The 11,476-nt window shown below is 41.1% G+C and overlaps 1 protein-coding gene across 1 annotated transcript in view; it reads left to right on the top strand.

The window, feature by feature from the left end:
• Positions 1–1,718: 1,718 nt before the first annotated feature.
• TMTC2 (transmembrane and tetratricopeptide repeat containing 2) overlaps positions 1,719–11,476 on the top strand; it is a 456,219-nt gene continuing 446,461 nt past the window's right edge. Inside the window, exon 1 of the mRNA XM_012647366.1 lies at positions 1,719–2,237. Coding sequence (XP_012502820.1) covers positions 2,155–2,237 — 83 coding nt within the window. The 5' untranslated portion in view covers positions 1,719–2,154. The remainder of the gene's footprint in view (positions 2,238–11,476) is intronic.

An 11,476-nucleotide genomic window follows, 5' to 3' on the forward strand; every position in this document is an offset into this window, starting at 1 on the left:
ATGATCCGCCCGCCTCGGCCTCCCAGAGTGCTAGGATTACAGGCGTGAGCCACCGCGCCCGGCCAATTTTTTTATATATGTTTATATATATTTTTCCCAGGGCACAGACATGTGCCATTGTAGATGGCATAATAGGTATAATAAATATTCATTTCATTTGTGTCTATACAGATTTCACAGATTTTCTTGTGAACTCAGGAAAAGATGTAGCTTTGTTTTGCAGAAGCCCAAACAATCGTATTTACTTTTCAGGTCACTGCCAGACGTCTAGGGGGTTCAATTTCTTGCCACAGTTTTGGAGAACTTGCTGGTTAGGTGCTGCTCTTGGAACGGGGTGGTAGGCAGCCTGCGCGGAAAACAGATTTGTTTTCCATGCCTTGTGGTTACTATGCAGCAGGGGGCGCTGCAGTAGTGCTCATCGTGGTCCAAGGGAGCCACTCGTCCAGCCAGAAAGGGGACAAGCCAGGAGGAGGTGTGGCAGGCAGCCCGCGGTCCTCTTTGGTCTTGCAACTTTAGTACCCAGAGCTTGTTCTACACGGGCCATTCTTCTACACCATATTTCATCATGTTGGATGCCTTCCATCCAGTGCTACGTCCAGGCGGAAAGGAGAGGGCATTAGCTTCCCGCCTTGCTGTGTTTAAGGGTAGCGCTGTACCCGGTTGCACTCGAGGCTTCTCTCATCTGTGTTCTCAGGGTCAACTGGACGGTCTCCCTGAACCCACAGAAGGCCTCCTGGGCAGTCGCTGCGGGTGGTGTGTGTGTGTGTGTGTGTGTGTGTGTGTGTGTGTGTGCGTATGTATTTCCTCTCTTCGGATCCTTTCTTTTTAACCTTCCTGACCATTTCTCTCCCTACACGTCTTCCCACCGACATTGGGGCCATCCGTTGTCTAAGAGCTGAAATCGCTTCTTCCTGAGATGGCCCCCAAGCTCTCCAATACCCCTCCCGCCCCTCATTTCGGCTCGCACCCCGTGCGCGTGTGTGAGAGATCGCCTGTGTGTTCGTGGCAACCGGGGCTGCAGCAGTCGCCAAACCTGTTCCTGCTCTCTCGGTGCTCAGAAGTCTGTCCAGCTGACCGGACTTACGCCTGGCAGCGCTTGGCACACACAGCGCTGGGCCCGAGATCGAGCCCGCGCCAGGCGCCGTCAGGCAGCAGCGGGGCGAGCGAGCGCGTCCTCCTCGCCCTCCTCCTCCTCCTCGCCCTCCTCCTCCTCCTCCTCCGGCTTCCCCTCCCACAGCGCGCTCTAGCTACCCTTCGCGCTCTCTCCCGCAGTCGCCCTTGGGTCCCGGGAGCTTTCCAGAGTGAAATCCAAGGTGAAAGAAACAAGAGGAGGGCGGGAGGCTGGTAGGAGGAGCCTCCAGCCCCGGGAGGGGAGGGGGCGAGGGAGGAGCCTTCGGGGAGGATCCGGGTGGAGAAAAGGGCTGGGCAAACCCGCGATGGAGGGCCGGCCACGCAGGCGCGGGGGGCCGCGTCGAGAACCCCACGCGGCAGCTTCTGGAGTCTCCAGCCACCGCTTCTCACTTCATTGGAGAAGAGGGCTGGGGCTGGGGCCGGGAGGGAGCTAATAAAGAGTGAATGTGCAGCAGCCGCCGTGGCGGCCGGAGTCCGCCCGAGCGCCGCCCGAGCAGTGCGCCCGAGAGGCGGCGAGGGGAGGCGGTTCGCCTCGTCCCTGCCACCCGCCCCTCTTTCTCTCTCCTCCTCCAGCTGGTCCCAGAGCCCGGCTCGGTTGGGTCCCTGTGCCCCCATCCCGCACTCTTCCACCTCCTCCGAGTCCCGCTCCTCACCTAGAGCGCCCCGAACTGCCATGGGTTAGGGTGGGTGCCGCGACCCGCGTGAAGGACCAGCTCTGTGCATCCGCCGAGGGACGCGGAGCCCGAACGCCGCTCGCCGCTTGCGGGCGCTGGGCATGGGGAGTGCGGTGTGAGCCCGCACCCGGGGAGGACGCAGAAGCTGCGGAGACGGGAGCAAGGAGGAGGAGGAGAGGAGCCGTGGATTGGAAGGACCCGAGGGAGGGAGAAGAGGGAGGGTGGGGAAGCGAGGGAAAAGTGAAGCTGGGAGGAGAAGGCGGCGGAAGGTGGGGATTGATGCTTCTGTTTTTTGTTGCCGCTGCTGCGCTCGCGCTGGGAGCTGAGCCGGAGGGAAGGCGGTGGAGAGATGATTGCAGAGTTGGTGAGCAGCGCTCTGGGGCTCGCCTTGTATCTCAACACCCTGAGTGCGGATTTCTGCTATGATGACAGGTAAGGGGGCGAGAGGAAGGGGCGACGGAGCTGCAGGGGGCACTCCGCCGTGGCTCTGGAGCTTCCTGCTTTACGGTTCAAAGTGCGTCTGGGGGGACTGGTTCAGCACCCGATGGTTCAGGCGACACGTAAACATTGACACCCAAAGCAAACACCGGGGACGCGAGCGCGCTGGGCGGGCTGAGGGAGTTTCCGCTCCTAGTTTGCAGCAGCAGGTTCTCTTCCTTGCTTCTTGGCTGTTGGCAGCCGCTTAAGTTTCTTAGCGGAAATCCCGGCAATTTGGGAAACTGTTTAATGAACGTATTTTTTTTAGAAAAAGTCTTAGGTATTGCTTGGTGCAACAAAAGCACATTAAGTGATTTTACGTCTGGGGTGGAAGGAAGCCGCTCCCCGCCCCTTAATAGATCTTCCCTGGACCATTTCCTTTTTATTGATGGGACACTTTCATTTCCCAAAGTTAAAACACACGTTTGACAGTTGCCAAAATAGTGAAAAGAGAGATCGTTCTCTCCTTCAACTTTCCCTTTCGACGTGTACAGGACTTTACTTAGAGCCAAGATAATGCTGGTGATGGGCCCCCGCCTCCCCAGCCTCCCGCAGCAATCGATGGGGCAGCACTTTATAAAAGCCTCGGCTTTCATTTCTGTTTGGGAGTTTTACATTAGATGTCAGTGATTCTTTTGTGCTAATTGGGGAAGAAGACGCCCCTAGAGACCAAAGTTGTCTTCTGCACTTAGGTTAGTTTGGGTGGCTAATGAGACCTGAACTGTGTTGTCAGAGAAACTGCATTGATTTCTGGAAAATGTCACAGTTGTGTTGGTATCTCTACCTATTTTTTAAACGTTGTTAGTGTTTAGAAACTGATGAAAAGCTCCAATAGCCATTAGGGAAAATTCCAATTTGTGCCTTTCCGGTGACTTAATCTGATTACAATTAAAACAGATGCATAATTAAAATATATTAGGGAGAACAGCACGCCTGGCTAAACTTATTAACCGTCCTGGGGTGTTTCATGCTCCATTGAAATTAAACCATCCAAAAAGTGAGCACAGATTTACTTTGACAGCTTTTCAGCAGCCTCTCCGGGCTATGGAAAGTGAATGGATCCACAGGGTTAGGGCGAGGCAGTGAGTGAACTTAAGCAAAGTGGTTGATAGGAGAGGTGAAGGCAGAATCTTCTCCTGGTGGTAATTAGCCGTATTCTGTATTCTCTAGTGTGCCCACTCACCTGCCAAAAGCATGTTTGTAGATATATGCCTTAAATTAGGGAATCATGGTTCACACCCATGTAGATTATGAAATCCCCTGATAAGAGGTGCAAGAACATTTCAGCGAAACCTTTTTAATGTGTTTTGTGTAGTGCCTAGCAGAGGCTAGTTGGTAGGAAGCCACTGTTAGGCATAAACTTTTCCTGAACTTTTAAGCAGTGTATTGATTTTAGAAATTACACTACATGGTTTGAGAAATGGTCTGTGCAAAACAGTGAGCTGAGCTGGTTCTGTTTTCTTCTATTTTGTGTAATGGTGCACCTGCTATTTCTGGTGTGTTGGGTGAAAAAGCCCTTGCTTCCAAAGATGGGTGACTTTTCAGTAAAAGGAGCTGAGGATTGAGTCTGGGCAGTTACTGGCTCTGTTGGCGACAGTTTGAATAGTAAGCATTTAAACCAAGAATATAGAGCTTATAAAAAAAGAAACTTACTGTAATACTGTAACTATTGTAGAATACGGTGATAAATTAAGCATTCCTATCGTATGCTCTTGTTAATTGCTGGCCAGTTCTTAAGAAAGTGTATGTTGGAAGAAAGCATTCTTAAAAAATTAAGGAAAGAACCAAACTAAATTTGGACATACATTTTTCTGTAGGTCTAATGCTCATTCTATGCTCTTGAGTCATCAGTCAGAAGTGTTAGGACTTTGTAACTTGGGGAAAATGGTGTAAGTGTGATGAAATTAGTTGTGCTTTAGTGGTTGACAGTTGTTAGAAGTTCTTCCCATGCTGTAGATCTAATGGAGTGTTAAAATTCCTAACTTCTACCTTCTAGCTACATAGATGAATTTATTTTGATGATTTGCCCATATTTTCTAATTGATAGCATGCTCAGTGTGGTATATAGATAGCATACATTGTTAAGCCAGCTTGTAAATGTGAATTATACTTTGCTGCAATTTAAAAAGTGTATTAGACTCTGATTTCTTAGTAGCATAACTGCATTTGCCATCATATGCTCTTAAGAATGTGAACTTAAGAGTAGCAAACTTTGTTTTTATGTATCCTAGAAATTATGAGACATGTATTAATAGGAGCACTGAACTTATTTGTTGTATGCACAGCATATTAAAGTGATTAATTGCCAAGATGCACTATAAATTGTGGCTTTTCAAATATAGTTTCTATCTAACTGCTGTAACTCACTGATGTGTGAAGGGGGAAGAGAGCTGGGGGCCAAGTGTAAACTGTAGGATGATAATAATGTGTTTATTTCCACTACTCCATTTCAGACTGCAAAGATTCATGTTTAAAACATTGCTTGAACTCCATCTGTGGATTCTGCTGCCCCCCAGGAACTTTTGTGAAGTACAGTTCTGTAAGGAGAGGCCAATGCTGAAAGTAAAAAGAGCAGCTCTCAGGGAGATGGCTCTTATGCCTGACTTGCTTGACTAAATCAGGACTCCACATTTTAGTCTGAACAATCTGGCATTTACTTTAGGAGGGCTTTATATTGCTGTAGCTTAAACATTATTGCTGTGGTACTTCTCAAAGTTATCATTTCTTTTAAATATAGTGATCAAGTTTACTTTATATTATATATGTGTGTGTGTGTGTGTGTGTGTGTGTGTGTGTGTCTATAATTACTTTCAGTGTTTGATGTAGCTTGGTTGAAATTGTAAGTGGTAACATGAAACCTTCTTATAACAAAATCAATGTCCCTGGCAAAATTTAATATTTTACAAGTGTTTCTATGCTAAACTTAAGAATATATGATGAAACAAACAGTAGAAGAGAAGAATTCACAGTATCTGATGAAAAAGCCTATATGGTTTCAGCTTCATCCTCCCTCCTTTTGCCTTCAATCTAGTAATGACTGTATTGAACCTTAAGTTGTGGTTGGAGTAAAATTGAAATTAAAAGTATGCAGTCTTTGCCAAGTTTTAAGTCACATTGTATGTGACTCCTTGAAGGATTTTCTCTTATTTTCTGGAGAAATTTGGTTTAGGTCAGTGGGAAAAACTTGCTGACCCCAGATTTTCTGCTTCCTTATGTATTTGTTGAGCCCAACATGGCATCATTTCCCTTTCATCCTCTTTTAAAATACTGTTATGAGTTTCTCATGGGGATAACAGCATGAAAGGAGTCAGTTTACTTCAAAGCAGACAAAGGTAAACCATAAATTGTTTTGAAGCTTATTTCACTTTGCACATATCATCTAATTGATGGCATGCCCTTTATGATATATAGACAAGTAAATAAGATAATGTAACTTCTATGTGTTTTTAATTCTTAAACATTTTTAATTCTTTCATTAGTTTTAAAGAAGAATATTTGAGATTTGGGAAGCAGAAAATGTATTTGTGGCTCCTTTGAAGATCCTTTTCCTTATTGCCCATTTTGCATTTATCAAATCCAATCACAATCATTAATGTTATCTACAGGTCTCTTAGCTGTTCCATTGTGCAATAATTTTGTGAAACTTGGAGAAACAACTCCATAGCAGAGATTTCTACTCTTAAAACTACCCAAAACTCCTAATAGCATTTCTAGTTTAGTTTTTCATTTTGGTGTATATGTAAATCTCAGTTTTTATGGAAACATTAGTTAAGATTTTTTTATGGCTAGATGCAGTGGCTGGTAATCCCAGCACTTTGGGAGGCTGAGGCAGGAGGATTGCTTGAGGCCAGGAGTTCAAGACCAGCCTGGGCAACATAGAGAGACCCCATCTCTACAAAAAAATAAAATAAAAAAATTAGCTGCGTGTGGTGGTACACACCTGTAGTTTTAGCTACTTGGGAGGTTCAAGTGGGAGGATCACTTGAGCCCAGGAGTTTGAGGGTATATGGTGAGCTGTGATCTGCTGCTGCATTCCAGCCTGTGTGACATAGCTTGGCCCTGTCTCATAAAAAAAATTATAATGATTTTGATTAATTAATATTAACAATATTTTAAAAACTTTTTTTTTCTAAAGATATTCAACTATTCCTCCTACTTTAATGTTATTGTTAACTTGAGTTTTTGACCTGGTCTGATAAGAATCCCTTGTGAAATATCAATCACTCTGTTAAATTCGCTCTAAAGAGTTCTCTCTAATATATTAATACTTGTCTTGGACCAATCTGGGATTGTTATCTTAAAATTCAAGTGTGTTTAACCACTGAAGGCATGTCTGGTATTTAGTAAAAGCATGTTTTAAAAAGAATTACTGTAAAATTAAATAAGGGAGAAGCTTGCTTTATATCAGTGGTTGTCTTATCAGGTTATTGGAAGAAGCCAATTTGCAGAGAAACATTGTTTTACTCTTTAGTTTCCTTTCCCATTTATAATACACTGGAAGAATGCAGTTGAATACAATTTATAGATTATGAATTATTTTATATGACATTTTATTTTCTAGCTAAGTTTTGGTTGTTTAAACAACTCTATTTGGAAAAGATTCATTTTGCTCTTTTGAATAAGTACATCACTTACCAGTAAAATTAAAATTAGGTGAAATCAGTATGGACCACTTTGCCTTATTTCTCTTGAGCCTGTCACATGATGTTTATCATAACAAATGACCCAAATACAGCCACTGAACGGACATGTACAAATGCCATAGGGAAAATTGCTTGCCAGCCATCTGTCTCTTGGTTGTTTTCATATATATACACACGGAAGCGTGCATGTGTACACGCATGTGATTATTAATTTACATTGGTGATTCTTTGTACTGTCGTTTTATCATCTGCACTTACTAATAGTTTTTCAGCACTGATGTGACCCTATGGTAATACTAAATTTTCTGCTGCTGTAATTCTGAAATAGTTACAACCTTTTGGATTTCAACGTAAGTTAGGATCACAGTTTGTTTTCCTGATGTCTTTGTTGTTGTTTAGTCCACTGAAAGCACTTGTGTAAAATGCCCATGATGGTGCAGCTGTTTTTCATAGGCTAAGGTTGCATTTTCTGTAAAACAGAGAATTGTGTCCTTCATGATATTAGGAAAGGACAAAGTTTACCTTTAGGGCACTCTGAAAAATCTGTGGCTGACAAACCTACTTTCTTGTATATTTATTATTCTCATTCAAAGTGTTTTTAACACAGTAACATTCTTCTTTTAACCTTCTTGGTTCTCTCTTGGGAGCTAAGGATTGTATTAGCGTTGGGTATTTAATGGCTTCACAAAAGTGACAAGTGTGGTGGCAGCCTTGAAGGAAAGGACCAATCAATGGCTTATTGAATATAAAGACCTCTCTGTACAAATAGATATTCTCAGGAGCTTATTTTTAAAAAAGGTAAAGGGACATTTCATCAGGGCTGCATACCTTCTGTTTTTCATAGAATTGAAAAGACACGATATTTTAAATAAGTACAGGTATAATTATACACAATGCTAGATGGCTTCTTTGTGATTTTTTAAATTTTTAATTTATTTTTGTTGAGATGGGATCTCTCTGTGTTACCCAGGTTGGTCTCAAACTCCTAACCTCAAGCAATCCTCTTGCCTTGGCCTCCCATAGTGCTGGGATTACAGGCATGAGTCACAGTACCTGGCTTCTTCTTTGAAGATTTGATTTGTATGGCTTTTGAGGAATAAACTGCTACAATTAATAATTCGCTAATTCTGAATACTACTAGACATAGGCTTTTTATAAATGCAGTACATAATATATATACGATAGCTGCTCACCTTATTAACAAGCATCCTACTAAGCATTGTCCTGTCCTACCTGTACTTTAGTGGTAGTATAAAGTGTTTGAATCTGGAAGTCTGATGATGACCTATAAAAATGCTGATAGGTTGCCCTCTGGCAGATAGAATTTCATTTGAATTTACCTTTTTGGGGGTTACCCTTTAATTTCTTATTCATGTTTATTTTCATTGATACTCACATTTTAAAACTTCCATTGGGATTCTTGTTAGCTTCTTTTCCAGAACATCCACGCTTAGCATACATGGTTAGTGGTTTTACCTGGCCTTGTTTTTGGTCTAGTGCTCATTGGTGCTTTAGTCATACACCTGGAAACTATGAAATACCTCCCCTCAAATATCTCCTTCCTAGTTGTCCAAGTCCATTGCTTTTTTTGGAGATCGTCAGTGGCTGAACTCTTTGGGTTGACTAGATACACCTCAACTGGTCGTGGGGATCGAAAACTTGTGACTTAGAGATTTTTAACCATATTTTTGAGGCAGTTCATTCAAACAAGATGCAGTGCTATCAAATTTCTATTGATCCCTCTTCTTCTCTTTTTCTCCTCTCTGACATTTTAGCTTTTTAATCACAAGGTCTCTAGAATAAAAGATATAAATGTTTAAGTCTTTTGGAAACTTTTGGTATTACATTTTTGGGTTTACAACTCTGACCTTTTATCTTTACAGATAAATGGGAAGCAAGTAAACCTATCTGCACAGGAGAATTTTGAAGAAGGCAGGAGCACTGAAAGAACTGTCTTCAAGATTCAATATTAAAAGTTATTGTCATGTTTTTAGAGTAGTTTATTTAAGGACATTTCATAAGATGCAGCTAATTTTAAAAAGTAGAAATTACTGTTTTAAAGATGAGATGGAGTGAAATATTTTGATTTGCTCGTTTCTAGAAAATTAATATGGAAAAGAGACAAGAATTGGAAATTCTAATTCCAGGTTTAGATTCCATTTTGTTATGGAATTAAATAGAATTATATGTATATTTACATTTTTGAAGGTTATGTAACTGCCACATTCCTTCAGGGCAGTGCTACTGTATCTGTTTTAGAAGTACCCTAGTATTTGGCAGAGGAGATGCTATTTGCTTATGATAATTTGACATAGGCTTGTTTCTTGATTTCTTTGGCAGGGCATTTTGTGATATCAGAGTGAGACATGGTATGAAATGTGGCACAGCATGTAGTTATAGTCAGGTGACTGGCTAAATTACACAATCTGTCAAATAAAACATATATTAGTGCCTTGGAATAGGCAGCTGCGTGCTAGGTGTTTTGGCAAAGTAAAATGTTTCTGTCAGATCTCTTTGTTGATGATTATTCTTTTTGTGGAATTTATTATAATAAATGTGTGGTTATTCCTCAGGAGCAACAAGTTATTAAAAGAAAACCCAAAACAAATTGACTATAGGCATATAATCATGGTTTATTTAATTAGCAAGTAATGTTTAAAAACATTGCCTTGGGGTAAAGGAATTGATTAAGATTAGAAACTGAAAAATTGATAAGTTTTGATAATGAAAGTGTTTTTTTCCTAATTGTGATTCTAGAGATTATTGTTTTCTTTAGCAGTAGAAACTTTTTCTCTGTGCTAGCCTAGGAATTCTCACTTGACATCATTTAGGAGTATTTTAACTTCAAAGGATGGGTTATTTGCTGAAGAGTGGCCACTGGGGTGCAATATGGCTTTGACATTTTGAACAGTGTTAAATGATGGGACTGAAGTATTTCAAGCAGCCATGTTTCAACACTGTTTAAAAATCCAGTGGGAAGAATGGCCTTCCATATAACCCTGCATACTTGGAATTCTTTGGGTATTAATTTGAAACGCAGTTCATAAGTTTATTTCTTACAAAATAAGTTGTTTTTTTTTTAAGAAAGATGAATAAAGCTAGCAAAATTTTTACAGCTGTGTCTTACAAGATATTTTTTTTTGGTTGCTGGTAAATATTCTATAAAGGAACCGAAAGGATGCAAATCGCAGCCCTGTTTTATTTTTACTTTATCAGGTTATATGTCTATGTTAAGGACATGGTTATAAGGCATATTGTTACTGAGCTTCTATTATAAACCCAAAAATATAAAAGTAGTTTTTTAGAGAGAGGGGCAGATAAGTGAAACGCTTTCTGTAAAGTAAGTAAACATCTTGTTTTTGTTAATTTCCAATTTGTTCCACAACGAAAGCATGTCCACCCTGCTTTCTTTTCTGTTAGTGGTATCTCTTGAACTCAATGTGAGAGTCAATAGTTGTACTCTTCAGTAAGGCTCCTCCTGAGAGAACAAAGACTTACTGATGTCAGTGCATGTTGAAGTGACATCCCTGCAAATTGTGTCCTCTGCAGGGGGTACCTCGGATGGTGGCTACAGAGCTTACACTGACAGGCTTGCTTTCTCTGGCACATTTCTCGTTGTTTTGTAAACTGTTTTTTGGCTACTTCTGCCTTCCTATCTTTAGGCTTTTAAAAATATTATAAATAACAAGCCAGTTGCCTTTGATTGTAAAAGATGTCTTAAGGTAGAATAGTTGGGTCTAAATATTTTGTCAAGTATATTTACTTTAGAACAGGTTGCTCCCCTCTTCCTCCAAATAATTAACTATAGGACTGCTTTCCCAAAGCAATTGGAGCACATTTTGACAAAGCAAGCTTCTAGTGACAAATTTTCCAACTACAAATTTGCAGAGGAAAAGTTCTCAGGTGATGAAGAAGTTTAATCAGGCAAAAAGACATTTTTATTTGCAGAAATAGACCCTTAAGAGGGAGGTAATTATTTATAGGTGATGTGAAAAACTGGTATACCCGAATTCATTTGGCAAACTTCATTTAAAACAGGGAGGTTATTATTGTTATTTTATTGAAAGGAAAAAAATGGTACTGAATTGCGTTACTGAATTAATATTAAAGAAATAAGGTTTTATAGTTTAACCTACTTTTATAGGGATGTGTACTGATTTAACCAAAGAAAAGAAATTTAAGCTTTGAATAAAAATCTATTAAAGACACCAATGTGCAGCCTTAAATTACCAACTGTACTTTGCCATGAATATCTAATCCTCTATTTAAAATATCTCTTTATTTTTTATTTCAGCATATTATGGGCGTACAAGTATTTAGGTTACATATATTGCCTTTGCCCTACCCGAGTGAGAGCTTCAAGCATTTCCATCCCCCAGATGGTGTGCACCGCACACATTAGGTGTGAATATACCCATCCCTTCCTCCCCCCTCCCACCTGCCCGACACCTGATGCGTGTTACTACTATATATGCATATAAGTGTTGATCAGTTATACCAATTTGATGGTGAGTGGTGCTTGTTTTTCCATTCTTGTGATACTTCACTTAG

This window comes from Propithecus coquereli, unplaced genomic scaffold, assembly GCF_000956105.1.
Source record: "Propithecus coquereli isolate 6110/MARCELLA unplaced genomic scaffold, Pcoq_1.0 Scaffold264, whole genome shotgun sequence".
NCBI lineage: Eukaryota > Metazoa > Chordata > Mammalia > Primates > Indriidae > Propithecus > Propithecus coquereli.